Source organism: Dendropsophus ebraccatus, chromosome 4 (genome assembly GCF_027789765.1).
Source record: "Dendropsophus ebraccatus isolate aDenEbr1 chromosome 4, aDenEbr1.pat, whole genome shotgun sequence".
NCBI classification, from domain to species: domain Eukaryota; kingdom Metazoa; phylum Chordata; class Amphibia; order Anura; family Hylidae; genus Dendropsophus; species Dendropsophus ebraccatus.
In genome coordinates this window covers 129357070-129376634 of record NC_091457.1, presented here as the reverse complement: position 1 = coordinate 129376634, position 19565 = coordinate 129357070, and the positions used below count along the sequence as shown (strand labels likewise).

Here is a 19565-nt window from a genome sequence, read left to right as displayed (position 1 = left end):
TGTGAAACAAAGCTGAGCTTACCAGAAATCCAGGCCCAGTCTCCTAAAGGCAGATTTTCTGACTTGGGCTGGTTGAAAAAAAAACAGACTTAACAAAACAATTCTGGCCAGTACAGAGAGTCACGGCTTAATGTGTCCATCAATCACATGACTGTTTCCTGGTTTTTGAGAAAAAAACTGTCAGAAAACAGGAAGTGCCATGTTTGCCATGATAATTAAAAAATAAATAATGAATGTAAATTGCAAACTTGCTTTATATCACATCTACTGTTGATTTAGATTTTGAAAGTTATAACGACAGGGACACTTAAAGTGATCTGCCCAAATCAATTAGGTGTTTTTGTATACAATAAAGTTGCCTGAAGAAGAACACACAATATATTCCTGCAGGTTTATACACAGAATGATGACCAGCTCCATGGTCAAACCCCACAGAATTTAGAATGTAGAGGAAACATTCCTACTGTAATATTCTTCTGGCTACACTCACACTTCATATTTGGCCCCTATTTTCAGCCAAAGAAACTGTTTTTCTTTTTTAAAAAAATCATATTTTTTTTTTCTTTCAACTTTTTTCAGGCATTGATATCACCTTGGGAGATAAAAATAGGTCAAAGCTATAAAGATTAAAAAACATTCCCAAAAAGATGTCTCTTGAGCCACAAATGGACAAATAATGGAACTTCCACTTCATTTTAAAACCATACAATTATAAACTTGACACAACAGGCATTATCAATAATTTTTCAATGGAAATGAAATAATAACAATAATAATAATAATAATAATAATAATAATAATAATAATAATAATAATAATTTACAGATAAAAAAAACAGCACAATATATTGTGTGACCATAGCCAATGGGTTGAGTTCATGCAGTCTGCTTATAGTGCAACTGGTAAAGGCCTGATTCACACATCCATGATATAAGCTGGCCATTAATAAGAGGAAAAACCATTGGAACAGCTATTTTTAAGCAACAGCTCATGTTTCATGACTCAGGCTTCCCTCCATAGAAATTAGACCCCAGAGTGGTATGTAAAAGCAAGCGTTAAAGTTTCCATATGAACCCATGTTGTAGCAAATCTGTACTTCCAGACATGCCCCTAAACCCCCGGTACTGTTTTGTTGTGTTCCATGATTCCTCAATGTATACCTGGTCCCTAGGTGTGCCTTTCTCCTGGGGTCAGTATTCAAGCTAAAAATAACTTTTTCCACAGAGCCACAGTGTCAATGGGGTGGGCCAAGAGCATCGGTGCCCTAGACCTGCAGAGCCTCTTTCCCAAACTTTCTTCTGTCATCATGCTCCTGGGCTGGCTCTTCATCTTCAGCAGGCGTAGGGCACAGATGCTTTAGGCCCCACCTCATTGACGCTGCACCACTGGAATAAAGTTGTTTTTAGCCTGAATGCTAACTCCAGGAGGCAGGCAGACCCTGGGACCAGGCATTTATTGAGGAACACGACACAACAGTACCAGCAGTTTAGGTGGTGTCTGGTGGTACTGATTCTGTTTAAGCTTGGCAAAACAATTGATTGATTCAACATCAACTTCAAACATGGCCTGGTCATCAGTGCTGGAATATCCAGGGCCAGCCTTGTGGGGAAGTTTCATGCAATGATGTCAAGAGTATCCTGAAAATTATGCTGTACCCCTCAAACTAAAGTCAACCAAACCCACCAGATTCAGCATTCAGAGTTGGTTAAGAGACAAGTCTGCCTTACTTGATTTTTACCAATCTGTAAGGAGTACGTTGTTGCCAGAGCTGTTTGGCTGTGGCATACACCTACCCTCAAAGGAAATATGTGCATGTGGATGTTCTTACGACAATAATGCCTGTTAAAGGGGTTATTCTGTGTTAGGAAAAAAGGGCCCCTTTCTTCCAGAGACAGCACCACTCTTGTCTCCATTTCAGGTGTGGCTTGCAATTAAGCACCATTCACTTCAATGGAACTGAGTTGCCAAACTGTACCTAAACTGGAGACAAGAGTGGTGCTGTCTCTAGAAGAAAGTGCCCATCTTTTTCGTATGCTGGATAACCTGTTTAAGTCCTCCATTGCTCCCACTTAAAGTTCCTCCCACACAATAATGCTTGTTAAAGGGGTTATTCTGCGTTACGAAAATAAGGCCCCTTTCTTCCAGAGACAGCACCACTCTTGTCTCCATTTCAGGTTTGGTTTGCAATTAAGCTCCATTCACTTCAATGGAACTGAGTTGCAAAACTGTAACCAAACTGGAGAAAAGAGTTGTGCTGTCTCTAGAAAAAAGTGCCCGTGTTTTTCTAATGCTGGATAACCTCTTAAAGTCGTCCATTGCTCCCACTAAAAGTTCCTCCCACCACTATTTATATACATCACTGTAACAACTGGCCACAGTGTTGGCATCAGTGGGGTTGGCACATCACTCTGTGGACAGTGTTGAAATATCATGTCATATCATTTCTGTAGTAAAGTGCATCAGGACCAGTAGCAGACCTGGATACCCACAGCTCAAAGTGTTCAGGGACTAAAGAGGCTAGACATCAATATTTAATGTCCCATTAAATGTTTAATGTAACAGAAATAATACATCTACTTTCTAATAAAAAACAAACAAACAAATAAACTAGAAATAATCTAGGTAATATAATATAGTTATGTTATGGATATACAGTAGAGATGAGCGAACTGGGTTCGGGTTCGAGTCGATCCGAACCCGAACGTTCGGCACTTGATTAGCGGTGGCTGCTGAACTTGGATAAAGCTCTAAGGGTGTCTGGAAAACATGGATACAGCCAATGACTATATCCATGTTTTCCACATAGCCTTAGGGCTTTATCCAAGTTCAGCAGCCACCGCTAATCAAATGTCAAAAGTTCGGGTTCGGATCGACGCGAGCATGCTCAAGGTTCGCTCATCTCTAATATGCAGTACTTTGAGCCTTTTTTTGACAAGCTGAAAAAGTGGCAGCCAATGTGCTCAGAGCATGGTCACTTCCATTCTTCGTGCTAAGCAGTAAACGTATGGTTCTCTTAGTCTATACAGAAAACATTTTAACTGGATTCTCATAAATCATAAGTGCACTATGGCTGGTTTATTACCAGATTCACTAAACCAAGAATTATAATGAACCGTTTAAGCCATACGCCACACGACTTAGAAGCCAAATGACATTAGGAAATCCAATTGGTATAAAAATGGCTAACAGCAATGACCTAGACATCTATGGGCAGGGTATGATTGTTGTTGCCAAGTTCCAGTTACCCAGGATCAGTCACCTTTCCGGTTTTCCCAGACAACAATTTTGAGGTTTAACCAAAAATGATACAATAAATACAAAACATCCATTCATCTTTTTACTGTGGTTAAAAACTTAATTTTCATGCAAGACTAGCAAGGTCTGTTTAAGGCTATGTTCCCAAAAATAAAGAAAAGGCGGCCGATTTTGATATTTAAAATAACGCCCGTTTTTGCCGTGATTTATTTGACTGCAATGGCAATGCATTGAAGTCAATGGGAAGATGGAGATCAGATGCACACAATGCATTGAATAACGGGTGTCATTATTTTTTTGGGACGTCTTTTGCAAACAGCGGATGTTTTTTATTAGTTGTTCACACCCAGTTTTTCTTTTGTCACCGTTCTTTCTGCATTTTTAGGCTATGTTCACACAACTTTTTTTCAGCTCCGTTTAAAATGACGTCCGTTATTTTGAGGCTAAAATAACGGACGTTATTTAGCAGCCTGGCCTCCCCATAGTGCAATGACTGGTGTTTGTACATTATTTTAGTTTGGGATTACTAATTGGCATTTGGATGCTTAATTTAAAAGTCCATTGAATTTAATGGTAAAAACAGAGAAGAACCGGTAAGAAAAGAAAAACTGTGTGTGAACAACCAACAGCCGTTGTTGCACTAAGGGAAGGCTAGGCAGCTAAATAACATCTGTTATTTTAGCCTCAAAATAACGGACATAATTTCAAACTGAGCTTAAAAGACGTTGTGTGAACATACAGTAGCCAAAGTGTATATCCAGGCTTTAGAGTAGCTGGATCTCCGAATACACTATTTTATTTCTAATAGCACTTGTCTACTCTATTTGGGTGTTTTTGTTTTTTTTGCATCAATCTCCCTAAAACTTTTAAAAGTTTAGGGTCTGGACGAGGTCTGACTGTTATATCCCATAATACTGTGTACTTAAAGCAGAAGTCCGGCGAAAATTTTGATTAAAGTATTGTACAGTATGTCACTGTATGGCAGAGGGATGCTCAGTGTCCCTCCAGTGCCCTGTGTCCCTCAGTGTCCCCCTGCCATCATCCTCTCCAGCAGCCACAGCCCGCACAGCTCTGGGAGTTGGGTCGTGACTTCACCATGTTATCCAGGAAGTGTCATCACCATGTTATCCAGGAAGTGAAGCCTTGATGCAGTAGTAAGTGCAGGGAAACAAGCACTTTATGTGCATTTCCCGTAATAAGTGTATATTGGTGATTTGTATAACTTTTGGGGGGCAATACAATACTTCAATAAAAAAAATTGGCAGACTTCTCCTTTAAAGCTAAATGAATACAGTGCAATTGCCTTTACTTTGAATTACAAAATAGTTCAAGCATAGAAATATATGTGGCAACTGCTAAACATGTTACCCACATTTTACCATCGTATTCTCCATCAAAACTTCTTAAAAATAAATTGCAATCAGTTTTCTACATATTATTCCAAACTGGTAGACTAAGTAGGGCACACAACTTGGTGGTCGATATGCCGTGCAGTTAAGTCGCACAAGAGTATATCTTCACAACGGTACTATACAGGCATGTCTATACAGCACAAGATTATCTTAAAGTGGACTTGTCAACAGGTAAACAGGAATATAAATAAGCAAATGGCTAGATAGTGCTAGTAATCAACAGTGACGTAGCTACAATTAAGGCAGACCACACAACTGCTATGGGGCCAAGGCACCAATGGAACCTGTAGAACTTGTCCCCCCAGTGAAGCGTAGTCTGCCTTCATGGTAGCTGCTAACAACATGTCACATGGCACAGCACTGTAGGTCTCTCTTGTGGCTGGAGGCTAGCCTTCCCCAGCGCAGGGTTTTGTCATTCTGCCAGCTCCCTGGCGCACAAGTGATGCTGGGGGACCAGGCCGGGCCAGGTGAGTATGTTAGGGGGGGAATACAGTTTTTTGCTATGGGGCTCCATCAATCCTAGTTACGCTATTGGTAATCAGGATTCCAGACACACTATTTTATTTCAACAACTTTCTCCATCAGCAAGATATATGCCTTTTGTTATGCAAATGAGTCGCAAGTGTCCTGGAGGCGTAACCCAGCGTAACAAAAGCCCAAAGAAGTCCAGCTTACCTTGGCTCTTGCCATGCTGGAAAACGCCCCTGACCCCTAAATCTATAAACACAAATATGCCAATGTTAGGCACATTAGGATGATGAAGCAGCTGCATTGCCCTCCATTGTGTCACCAATGAATGGTGATCAGACTACTTTACTAGACTACTCTACTCTACTTAAGAGAGATATGACTCGAATGGAAGTCAGTAATGGTCCTCAAATTTTCTATAGACAATCATAAATTAGGACTAGTAAAGACTAGTTAAAAACTTGTGAAATTCTGGGAAGTCCAAACATCGAACAAATGTACACAACAAATTAAGATGATTTCTGTTATTTAGTGCAATTAGAATTAGTTTTTATATGCCGACAATGTCCTGACAACCCTTATAAGCATCCTATTATTCTTAACAATACATCAAAGGTGTTCTTGTCATGTGAATATTTGCACAAAGCAAAAAAATAAAGATAAATCAGAAGGATCTTGTGAGTTTATGGAAAGGGCTTGTAATGGAAGTTTTACACAACATCCCCAACCGCCAGGAACCTCTACAGGTTTCCGTGTAAAGATACAGTAAATAACCTTATCCATCTCTCCTCCAGATTGCTGTCAGGAGAGGTGTTTAATCAGACCAAGAATGCAATCCGCACATAAACACAACTTTGATGTGAATATAAATATAACAAGACAAAAACAAATGGGAGGATTGTATAGCGCAGGACTTGTATCCTGTTTAATCGCTGCAGTTCAAAGCCAATGTAACGGCGGATTGCACACGACACGTTAGGTCGCTATTAATTATTCCCAGGTAGAATGCATCTATGCACCACATGCTCCATCATGCTCAACAGACAACTAAATTTAGTAAAGCTACAAAGGCTGGAGCCATTCTTCAAGAACAGTGACACCATAAAGCCAATGATTATAATGAAGAAAAGACAATAGTAAATATTTATAGCATGATTACATGCGCCCTGTACTCTCACAGTCCCAAGATAGATGAGTTTGTATATCCCTCGGTTGTATGTAAAGGTATATACTGTAATTACAGATTAATCGATAATTACAAACAGGAAAATAGAAAATCTATTTCTACTTTCAGTAAAACTTGGATCATACCACTGTTGTGGTCTTGTATGTCTAACATGCCCATTGGCCAGACATGCAACAGCGCCCTATTGGAACTGGCTTGGTCAGATTACTTTGATATACCAGTGCTGAAAAGCATAGTCAACCATGTTTATTATTGGACTTAATTACAGATAGTATATGCATCAGTATAGGCATACTTATATTAAAATGAATATGCCTAAATGTGGTGTTAGGCCAAGTTCACATGTATTTTTCGATTAAACAATGGCCAATCGCATTAACCCCTATAAAAATTCCAGATGGACGGGATTCCATGCAGCCACACAGAAAACTTAAATGTCTATTTTGTGCGGCCGCTATTCACTGAACAGTGGCCGCACAAAATAGACTGTACAGGCAATGTACAGTACGGCTCATGGTTCTGCTATGGCTGATTGGTGTGCGGGCACACCCAAATGTGCCCGTATACCAATTAAAAAAAAGCGATGTTTACATGATGTGAACATCTCCAAAATTGGCCGTTCTATGACACGGCCGTGTCAGAGAATGGTCGCTGTTTTACCACCTCTAAACATGGCTTAAACCTCACCTGAGCTGTCAAAATTAAAGGCAGAATTTTTGGAAACTTTTTTTTTTTTTTAACAATTTTCTGTTAGGATGGGTTACACATATTGCCGTGCAAAGAATATTGAGGGAAATGTATAGAAACATATGCAATAGGAGTAGTGATTCCTAGCACTGTGAATACAACCTCTTAGTATAAAACTTAACAACATTTTGAACAGCAACTTTTTGACATTTTGTTACATGATATTACATTTGAAAAGCATGCAACCAAAGTTAATAAAGAGTAGCTTGTGTGCTTACAGGGATTATCCCATGAAAAATATTCTGTGCATTTTAACAGTATGTATAAAAATAAACATTTCGGGGGAGATGAAAGGGTGCAAATATACACCTGGTATATACTTTCTTTATAGACTTTCAGAAGCCTGTATATGTAAAGAGACAATAGTACAACACAGAAATTCTTTAGAAGAGAGAGGGATAGGCTTATACTGTAGGAGTGCACACATGGAAAAGGAGTGCAAATAATAAGATGATAAAATGGTGGAGACAATGAAAAAGAGAATTCAGGAAATTAGTTCCCATAGCTCTGTGTATTAGTGGGATCTCTGCAGCTTTGTGTTAGGGACTACTTTCTATATTGGTCAGTGGAGGGAGACAGGAGAAGTGGACTGTGGTAACTAGGAGATGTGTGGGCGCAAAACTACAAAGCACTCCTGGACCAGAGTTGAGGAGAGATGAAGAAATAGACTAAGGCTGTGTTCACACAACGTGAACATCCGGCCGTTCCATGACCCCGGCCGGGTCACGGAACGGCCGGTCTCTGCCCGGATTATCGCGGCCGTTACTTAGGTACCGGCCAGATGATCTGACTGGCTGCAGAGCTCTGATGCGGGCGCATCAGCGCGCGCCCGCATCAGAGGTTCCCCCTGAACACAATGAAGTGAGCAGCCGGAGCCGCTCGCTTCATAGTGTGAACTGACAGGGTTTCCTACGGCCGCAATTCATTGAATTGCTGCCCCAGAAAACTGACATGTCAGTTATTTGTGGGGCCGCACGGGATCCCGGCCGGAGCGTATATGATGTGTATACGCTCCGGCCTGGATCCCATTGAAACTAAGGCATTGTTCCACCACGTAGTTTTATGTAGTGTGAACATAGCCTAAAAGGGTAAAAATGACACTGTAGAGCGGCTGTTTACCATTGAGAGTGTCAGAATACAGGTGTGTTTCATTCCTGGACTTTCTATTTCATGGGATAATCCATTTACATCAGCAGCACACCTTCACTAAGGCTGCACTCCCACGCTGAGGCTGCTGCATGCAGATGACACCATGCCCCCATGCAGTAGCCAATGACTACATGACTTGCAGGTAAAACCACACACTATGCCTTTAAGATCATAGCAATGCTCCCATGTGAACAACCTTTCTGAATGACATTGGTTGCTTTCTATATTTCATTCGGTGCTGCTTTATTGCCTCTGTAGGATCAGGTTCACACATGACAACTTTGCTGCCATCTTTAACGATTTAGTTTTGGCCAAAATAAATAAAAAAATCCAATAAACAAGTATTATACATCTGATGTATATTTTCTTCTCACTTAAGGATCAAAATTTCACAAATACGCCAAACTTCCCTTGGTGAATCGGGCCAATAAGGGCTTAAAAAAACGTTTCAGGTCCAACATTAATTTCTTTGTATGTGTTACAGGAAGGGGAGCTCAATTTATTTATTTTTAATATAGAGCTCCAATGAAAGGCACAATTCTGGCTGCCTGTAGCTGCCACTATGCCTCTTTTCACACCACCTTTGTAAAGTCTGCTTGCCGTATATATTGGGAAATCTCCTGACGAATTTGGCAAACTTATTCACAGCCCCAAGGTGTCATTTTGGCCTCCATTTGAGTGGTTTCCATCAGGGTTTCTATTTATTCGCCAGATGGAATAGCACAGACCTGTATGGATCCAGTTAAAATGTATGCCACATGGTATGGGAGTCCATGTATGACAAATACTTTCCACCTTTTGAATATAGCGGTGGTCAAACATGTGAGGTGCCACTCCATTTGACCCTCCGGGCCTGATGAAGATAGTCAAGAACTGTATTTTCGCCAGGTCCATACAACTACTACTACGACTCTATTTAAATGGGGGAAATGGTACCACCATTCTAATGACATGTGCTACCCAAGTACAAAGACCTCTACCAATCAGACACCCATCATATACATCACCAATTAGTGTAGAGCAAGCATGCTCTCAATCGAGCATCAGGGGGGCTAGATTGAGATTGATGCTCGACCGAGCACCTTGCGGTGCTCTTCTTAAGGTGGCCATGCACCTTCAATAACTGACATTATATCTCCCACCCTATGCAGTATCACATTGCATTTTTTTATTTATAATTTTTGTAAATTTCGGCCCGTGTCAATATGATGGCAGCTTGTCGGAGTTATGATGTGTCTTACAGTAACAAATTGCATTTTTTTTGTTCTAGTTTTTTCATTTCTATATATTGTTTACACATCCCTTCAAGGGGAAAAAATTGTCAGCCCAGGTGGCTCCTGGTTCAATGCTATAGTTTCCCATTGATTTCAGTGGGGTTTGTTACTCAAATTGAGCACTCGAGATTTGAAAAATGCCCACACAGAAGATCTAGAGTTCTCCATAAAAAATGAGAAAATCAATAGCTAAGATATATTAACAAATAAATCAGCATTGAATTTTTTTAATATCCCAACCAGTTATATAACATGCATGTTTATGGAAATAATACAAAGAAAGCATTCTCTCTCACAAGCAATAAAATATATTTTTTCTTCAAATCGATGGAAAAAAAATATCAAAGCACACAATAACCAAAGAGTAATACAATTCCTTTGTGCTTTTGAGGATGCGTACTAATGTATAAATTGCAGCACGTTCCAGTAAAGATGAGAGAGACTCAGCCAAAAAGGTTATTTCTTAAGATTATAAGGAAATCACCATGTGCTGAAACCTGCCGTGCCTGAAGGTGTGTGTGTGGCAGGAATCGTATTTATATAGCACCACTATATCCACAATGTCTAAAAACAATATAATGAAGAACAGAAGGGAATTACAATAGCGCAAAAGCATTAGAATTATGGAATGTTGCTTGAGAGTAAAGAAGTGTGTGGGTTGAAAAGATTCTGAAAACATTAAAGAAGTTGGCCACTTTATAATCAAATTGCTCAGTGTACAGTATTAGTAACTGTACTCTCTGTATATACTGACAGCAGCTCCCTGTGCAGCTAAAATCAGACTCACCTTCTCCAGGCTGTGCTGCCCTGCTCTGTGGTGGATCTGTCCAAAAGATGGCCGACATGGAGGCGCATGTAACCATGCCCCGTCCCCTCAGTGTCCACTATAGGCATATAAAGTTTCAGTGGTGGACACTGGGGGGCAGGGCATGGTCACATGCTCTTCCATGTCGTACATCTTATGGACAGACTCACCACAGGGCAGGGCAGCCCAGCCTGGAGGAGGGGAGTCTGATATTATCTCTATGAGGTACGCAGGGGGCTGCTGTCAGTATGTACACTTACTAATACTGTTCACTGAGCAATTTTACTATAAAGTGGCCAACCCCTATACAAATATGAGAAAAATTTGAGCAGGATTTGAAAAAAATAAAAAAAATAAAAATTAAACATATTTCCTTATAATGCACAAAGTAATTTTCAAAGCTACTGACAGATGCAAACCAACAGGGCACCATGCTTCTAGCATTCCTTATGTATACAGGGCCATATCCTAAACGTGCACAGAAAGCAAGATAAATATTAGACGCTATACTCACCCATAGCTGTAATATCCACATTATAAAGAGAACACACACAGAATAAACAGACATTCATTATTAGGAAACAATGATCACTTAGGTTACACAGTCTGAAAATATAACACGGTATAATGCTTTAAAATTTGAATTTAAATAAGTTATGATATCAGTACCAGGAAGCATTGAAGAATATGTAATTGGTTCTCAGCAATGTGGGCATTTTAGATCCTAAGCTATAGTATAGCAATATGACATCAATGTGCAACCTCAACATTACTCCATGGGGCAAAACAGTTTGGAATTTTAGCAGTAAATTTTTCTCCTAAAAGGAAACATTGAGATCCATTGATTTGTCTTGATCTAAAGTCGTGTCTTAAACAATTTTAACTCTAATATCAGTCTATGGGCCCATATTGTATCTCTGTGTGCCTCTGATTTCAGGAGACAGACAAAACTTTTTCTTTCCCCATAATTCATATGTAACTCTTAAAAATGTGGCATATCCCATCAGATATATTATTATTAAAGGGGTACACCAGAGTGAAATTATTATTTTTAAATTAACTTGTGTCATATAGTTATATGGATTTGTTAATTACTTCTTTATTTTAAAAAAATTAAGTCTTAGGCTATGTTCACACAACTTTTTTTCGGCTCTGTTTAAAATGACATCCGTTATTTTAAGTATAAAATAACGGACGTTTTTCAAAGCCTGGCATCCCCTTAGTGCAATGCCGGGTGTTTGCACATGATCTTAGTTTGGGATTACTAATTGCCCTTTGGTTGTGGCTTAATTGAAAAATCCATTGAATTTAATAGTAAAAACGGAGAAAGAACGGTGACAATAGAAGAACTGTGTGTGAACAACTAATACAAAGAGTCCGGTATTTGCAAAAAACGTCTGAAAATAATGTTCATGTTCATTATTTTGACGTTCGCGGCAAAAACGTCAGTTTTTCAATGCATGGTGTGCATAGGACGTCTGTCTTCCCATTGACTTCAATGCAATTTTCTCCATTTTTGACGTTGTGTGAACATAACCTTACAGTACTTATCAGCTGCTGTATGTCTGTACTCCATACGTTTTGCTCCCCTGGTCACTTTAAGACCCACTTCAACTTCAGGTAAATTTAAAGGGGTACTCCAGCAAAAAAAAAAAAAGATTTCTTTCAAATAAACTGGAGTTTAAACTTCCAGTGCTTATCAGCTGCTGCGTGTCCTGTTGGCAGTGGTGTATTCTTTTTAGGCTAACACAGTGCTCTCCGCTGCCACCTCTATGCATGTCAGGAACTGTCCAAAGCAGTAAAGTTTTTCTCTGGGGATTTTCTACTGTTCTGGACAGTCTCTGTTACAGACAGAGTTGGCAGTAGAGATCATTGTGTCAGACTGGAAAGAATAGACCACTTCCCGCAGGACATACAGCAGCTGATAAGTACTGATAGACCTGAGATCATTTAATATAAGTAAATTACAAATCTGTATCTAACTTTCAGACTCAAGTTTATTTGAAAGATTTTTTTTCACCAGAGTACTCCTTTAAATTTACCTGAAGGTAAAGTGACCACGGGAGCAAAACCATGTGAAGTATTGTCTCCTACATTACTCATCTATGCAGGCTGCAATATGGAAGGGTATGTCTGTGGTAGGAACTGTCTAAAGCAGTAGCATATCCCCACAGAAAGCCTCTCCTGGTCTGGACAGGTCCTGTCAGGGACAGAGGTAGCAGAAGAGATGACTGTGTCAGACTGGGACTGGAAAGAACACACCACTTCCTGCAGGACATACAGCAGTTATCAAGTACTGTAAGACTTGAGATTTTTAAATAGAATTAATATAAATATCAGTATAACACTTGAGTGAGAGCTGAAGGTGTGACGCTAAAAAGTTGTGGCTGTATCCTACTTCACAACATCCTGCAGAACTCTAGGGAAACCAGATGGGCCAAAGATGAGATCCCATCATTGTCTAAAGCAGAGACCCTCAGCCAGGTTTTTTTTAGAGCCCCAGAGCACTTTAATTTAAAGTGTCACTGTTGTATTTTTGTATTTTTTTTTTTTTCATAAGTACAGGTGATTTTAAGAAACTTTGTAATTGTTTTTTTTAGGCAATGATGCCATTATCAAAGAGACTTTCCTCAGGTCCCCTTCCCCCCTTCCCTCCTCTCTCTCTTTCACTGCTCATTATCAGGAAATCTCAACTCTTACATCAGTCAAGCCCTGTGTAACCTATGGAGATGGGAGGGGGGAGGAGGGAACAAAGGATTAAACAGCGGGTCCTGTGTGAAAGCCGGTATTCAGATGTCAGAGAGGTTACTGCTGACTTCAGAGGAGATAGCCCGGTGATGTAGCTGTAAATTTGTTGTCCTGTTTTGGTGCCCCATCTCTCTCCACCCCTCCCCTCTCCATAAGAAAACCATGAAGACAGGGGGGGGGGGAAGCTTCCAACTGCTTTTTTATGATAAAAATGGCTTTTTCGGCTAATGAACTCAATTACAAAGTTTCTTAAAATCACCTGTACTATTCATATCTGCAAAAAAAAATTGTAAACAACAGTGACACTTTAAGGGTCACCCTTTCATCCTTTGTTTTCCTTGTATTGGATCTGTAGCATCGTGACTGTACTACACCTAACTGCTAATCACAGGGCATGTAAGGTTAATCCTCAAAACCAGACACCATGTTCACTTGGAGAGGTCTCAAGAAAAAGAAAAGGAAAAATAATCACACGAATAGCAGTTCACATCCATGTCCTAAAAAGAATATGTTCAGATTTGTGACAGACATAGGTTTTGGAATGTGAAAATACCTTATGTGTTAATGGTCTCTGGTGGCCTTTCATATTTTCACATTGAATAGCATAAATGTTATAAAAATGTATCACGGCAGTTGTGAAGGGACCAGACAGATTATAATGAACCTGATAGCCAAGTTTTACCCTGCTAACACATCATACAGAGAGGTGCTAAACTCACACCATTCACACCTATAGGGACTCGTCTTGTAATGTACTTCCCCTTGACCTCAAATTATTATTGCAAAGGGAGTTACTTGCATGTCAAGTGAAGACGGGTCAAGAAAAAATAACAAAAAATGGGGAAATTAGGTGGAGTTAAAAGAAAAGTCATCTGCTGTATTGGCAGTAGAACAACTGCAGTCAGCTGTATCTGCATACCTCATGCACACCGAGGTGACTTCATATGGACTGTGAAGTTATAGGACACGCTTCCAAACTGACCTTTGTGAGTGTTGTAACGTGTCATTTTCCAGACATGGATTCTATATGGTCTCTGGTGACGTGTCACACTGTTATACAGCAATGAATAAAGTATTTCTTCATCACCCGTTTAAGATCCATATGTTATTTCTGTCTGGGTTCCCAAATCTACACATTTCCTTGCCTTAAAGGGAACTGATCACATTGAAAATACAAGCGCAGTCCACAGACAGCATGTTCTAGAGCAGGAGGAGCTGAACAGATTGATATATGACAAGGATAACTTGTAATTTGTTCATGTGAACGTTAATTCTGGGCAGGTAACAGACAGCTGCATACATGTATACATCTGCATATAGAGAAAGCTGTGTAGCCAGAAATGTGGTATGTAACTTTTTTTTAATTCCATCTGCTCCTTTTTGTAGGATGGACAAGATCTCACTGTTTCGGTGCTAAAGTAATGTATCCCTTCTTCCCCTCTACTCTCCTAGCATCATTCTCACACACAGGCTAAGGTAGAGACTAGAGATTAGTAAACTTTTTAAAATTTTGGTTTAGCAGGTGCGCCAAACTCTGCCACAAAGTTCGGGTTCATGCAAATCGAGCCTTGAACGATCCACACTAAAACAGCTAAATGATAGCAGACGTTTAGCTGTTTTGGTGTGGTTCAGCAAGTCACTCATTACTACTTACCTGTCCATGATCTCAGTTTTGTCCTCCTACGGGTCTCCGGTGTCCCATGCTGATCGCATCCATCCATTTCTGAGATGAGGAGCCAGTAAGTAGGCTGTCATTCCCGAGGCAGGTTTGTGGAGGCAGCTGTGATCAGCAGGGCACACCGGAGACCAGTGGGAAGACACAAGTGCGTACAGGTAAGTATAGTTTTTTTTTTGTTTTCTATTAACAGCAGCAGTGTATTAAAAAGTGCAGCCACCATCTTGGACCTGGTTCATTACGAAACTTTCCAAAAAGTTTGGTCTCGCACACTGAGGTTGAGCTATTACTAGGGCTTCCACCCCATATTGTTATCAGTATTTAAGTAATATCTTCAATATATGCTGCGGAAATAGCAGATCATTGTCAAACACCCTGCAAACAGGATAAGGGGAACTAAGGACATTTGAAAAATGAAAAAAATGTCACATGATATGACAAGGTTCTTATTCTAACATATAATATAGTTCATGGAAAAAACAAGGGATAGTGTAGGTCTACTTTAAGCTTTGTGTCTGTAAATAACATCAGAGCTCATAATATGTGATTGTTTTTGAAAGAAGTCTGGAACTAAGCATGAGAACAAGGCTTGTTCTAATCCTTGGTGTGGTCTATGGAGGGGTTCATAATTTTATTTTTTTACATAACCAAACAGAACAAGTGATTTAATAATAAAGGTAAAACGCCCAAAAATATAACCAAAACAATTGTCTTTATTAGATTATACACACAATATCACATCATCTAAATATAATGTCGGAACATTGGAAAGACAAATTGTTTTGGTTACACCTTTTTTGGTGTCTTACCTTTTTTATTTTTCTCATTTGATTTGGTTCAGTTTATGTTGGTGTATTGAGGGTTATTTATTTGTACTAGGAGTTATCTCGCCTCATATAACTGTAAAAACATGACCAAGTTTCATTCTAAACCAGAATTGTTTGATGGTTGTAAACTTCAAGGACTATCAAATGATTCCTGCTTATTGGTGGGAAATTCTTGGAAATGCTGTAATACAAGCAAGGGTGGTATCAGATCTGACAGGAAAAAGTAATAGAAGGAAAAAATACCTTTCCAACTCAGCTATCTGCTTGTCTTTGTCATTTTTCTCATTTTCCACCTCTTTCAGAATCTGTAAGAGCCTGTCCACCTCAGCCTGGGCTTTGCCGCACTCCTCTCTGTAGTACGAAACCTCTTTATCCAGCTGTTTGAGTCTATCATTGAGCTCTGGGTTCATCCGGGCCTCTTCTTCAGCTTCATGAGCCTTGAAGGACCAAGAAAAAAGTTTTAGCTATAGATACAGGTAGAACGTAATCACAGAAAACAAGTATTACCTAACATGTAGTGTCTACAGATTAAAGGAGTTGCCCCAAGATAGACACATCACCTATCCATTGAATAGGTTATAAGAATCCCACTGGGAGTCCCTAGTTTTAATGCAATGGTGGTCAGGAATCTATGTCTGTTGCCCTTCAACCTGCACCAGATGGACAAAGATAGCCAAGTGCTATCTTGACTATCTCCACCAGTCATGTAGGAATTGAATGTAGCGGCAGCAGTTCAACTCTAAAAGGGAGTGATGGGACCCAGTGTGAGTCTCAGGGATCAGATAATTAATTTTTTATTATTTTACCTATCCGTCAGAGCAATCTGTCTTGGAACAACCCTTTATAGCATGCACTGTTGTGGGATATAGGTTGAATGGTACAGTAACTGTGTTGTTATCTAAAATAAATAACTACTTAAAATAAAACTACTTATAATAAAAATAATTAGCTCCATCATAATTCAAATGCTGCGTTTACACGAAGGGATAATTCACCCAATCGATCGTTTAACTATTTTTAAGCAACGATTCGGTTTTTATAACAATCAGCGTTTAGATGAATAAATCGTTAGAAAAATCATAAGAAAATTCATAAGAAAAATTGTTACTGCGATCGTTTTTACATAGGGGGAATCTTTGAAAGACTATTTACACAAAGCGATCTGCGAATTTTTAGCGAATGATGAACGATGATTTGTAAATATGTTGAAAGATCAAAATGAAAGATTTTTCGCTGGTCGCTTGATCGCTTCCTGTGTTTACACGGAACAATTATCGCTCAAATGTGATTGTTACAGCGAAAATTGGAATGATAATCGTTCCGTGTAAAAGCAGCTTAAGATTAGCTGATATGTATGTCAACATCTTGTAGTCAGTTTCTTTAAAGCAACCAGAGGTATTCTAAATGTGGATGGAAATTACCAATCAAAAATTACTAAACATGATATACAGGGGCCTAGCTACAGGGTATACAGAGGTGGCAGTCCCATCAAACCCTGGCCATTGGGTGAGGCCCAAATTCCCTTTTACCTCATTGGTAAAGACACTAATAATAAAAATGGCACATAATATGGGGGCAAATTACATCTTATGCCTTTGGGCCCAGGAGTTTCAAGTTACACCTCTAATAACCAATATTTTTAGCCCTATTACTATATATATTATATATTAAACCAACATCTCTTATACCACAGGACATATGACACATAAGTAACCCACAGCAAACACTGCACAAAAAACATGGCAGAACAGGCATATCACGAAAGAGACAGGTCATGCGTCAAAGAGGAAATGATTGAATGAAATGAAGATATAGGAAGGCATGACGAAATTTTTCGCCCATTGTGTACTCACATAACCACAAAGAAATGATACCCCCTGCTTCTCATTACGCCCCACAGGTGTCTTCATAAAGAGCAGGCAGAAGAGAGAACAAGGCAAGAGCAAGCAATGACTAATCTAAAATGCCAGTAAACCACATGCAATGCAAAATAAACTAAAACAAAGTAAAAAGAAGAAAAAAATACCAAAACTGCGGTCAGAAGGTTTGAATTCTTTGCAATAAAAATAAAACAAAAATATTTATCAGAAGAAACATCATTACACATAGTTAATCAGATATTATGAGTCTTCATTATATTATACTGAAATGACTGTCTGATATAAGGTAGAGATGGTGGCTGTGGGAATACGGAGCTGCTGTACCCTGCATCATACTACAGGCCTTTTATGGATTCCTTAAAATTAAAATAAGATACTATCATCCTTATGGTACATGGAAGAACAAGCACAGGGACTTCAATTTCTTCATCATCCCTTATTAAATTCTAGTTCCTGTTCCTAAAGGGGTACTCCAGGCATTTAGGTTTCTTATATACTGTTGTGGCTGCACAGAAAATACAATCAACCTATACTTATCTACCATGCTTCCTTAGGGGTCCTCCATCTTGGAAAAAGCTGCCAGAGTGACCTGAAGATGTCATTTAAAAAATGAATTCCCAGAGTACCCCTTTAATTCTCTATGTGGGATTTCACAATACAATATCTAAAGACAGTCTCTAATGCAAGTGAATGTCATTTCTACAACTGAATTAGGTTTTCCCATTAATTGAGGAAAAGTCAAAGATAATTCAGAAGATATTACCATATCAATAGAACAGAGGCTAAAAAAAGCTGATTTTCAGGGGTCTTAATGTTGAGGACGTCCCGACCTTAGACTTGGGGAGAAAACTATCCTCGTAATGATGGGTTTTTTGGCCAATGCTCTTCCTTGTTTCTATGGGGCTTCCGAGCATTACCAAGCTCAATGATTGGCTATATTCAGAAGCACAAACGGAGCCCTGATCATGCATGTACACTATGCTCTGTTCATTGCAAGGGATATTATACCTAAGGTCTAGTGATTGGTGAAGGTCCCACTAAAAAAGAAGGTCCCACTACCCAGAGCAGTGATCTGGTCTGTAAAGAATGACTCTCATGTTGGAGAACTTCATGGTTCACCAATTAACTGTACAGAAACTGGCTATTAGCTCACCATCTGGGTGGTCTCGGCTTTTGTAGTCATTTTTTTGTTGTTGTTGTAAAGTGTAGAATGTTATCCCCCTAACATCTAAGGGTTCATACACATGACTGTATCACCACTCTGTTCCTAAACCATTTATTAAGAGCCAAGAAAAGGATCTAATCCCATCCCGATAGATCAGGAAAGACACTCCATGAACAGTACATAGGACTAAGAGGGAAGGAAGATACACATTATGGAAAAGTAGACAGCAGGGAGACAACCAGTGAAGAGTGTGGAGTAAAGAAAACTGCCATTAAAACCCTCCTTGGGTTTAATGGATCCACCAGAGCAGTTTTTGTCATTGTTTTACTCCAATGATAGAGCATAAGAACAGAAAAGACAATGTTGGCAGGAACTCAGCCTAATCAGAATTTTAAACAAAAGGAGAAAAAAATTGCTATGTCCACCTTCATAAGTATTTTTATACTCCAATGTTTCTAGAATGAGTAACCCACTCCTATGTCCTATAAATCTCCAGGGTAACATATAAAATAATTCTGATCCTGCAGTCATACTAATTTTTTTTCCACACTAAGAGGGACAAAGGTGAGAGGAGGTCAGAAGTGTAATTATAGGATCGGACTACACAAAGTTTGTTTGTAGTCTGTTACTATGGAGAATAACAGATCTAACAGATCTGCATGACCACTGCAGACACAAAATGTTACGGCATGTTTCGTTAAGACAATGAAAATTACTTTTTTTTAATGTCCAGGCACTGGGGCATTAAACAAGAATTTCGAGGCCAAGCCTTTAAAGACTAAGGATGATGTGTTTTCTGTCAGTGGATACCTCAACATTTATAAATGTCTCTTTCTGTGTTTAATTTATGCAGAACTAACTGTTATTGTTTTCTTTTTGTTGAGTGTTGATAACATTCTGTAAAAAAAAAAAATACTGAGAAAATAAGTTTATTTCCCTTTTATACCCTGTCATTCATCCTAATTTACCTAGTA

At 39.2% G+C, this 19565-nt stretch overlaps 1 protein-coding gene across 1 annotated transcript in view; it reads right to left on the bottom strand.

Annotated features, from left to right (window-relative positions):
• Positions 1-19565, bottom strand: part of ERC2 (ELKS/RAB6-interacting/CAST family member 2) — a 667987-nt gene that overhangs the window by 441215 nt on the left and 207207 nt on the right. The window contains exon 10 of the mRNA XM_069967012.1: positions 15790-15983. Coding sequence (XP_069823113.1) covers positions 15790-15983 — 194 coding nt within the window. The remainder of the gene's footprint in view (positions 1-15789; positions 15984-19565) is intronic.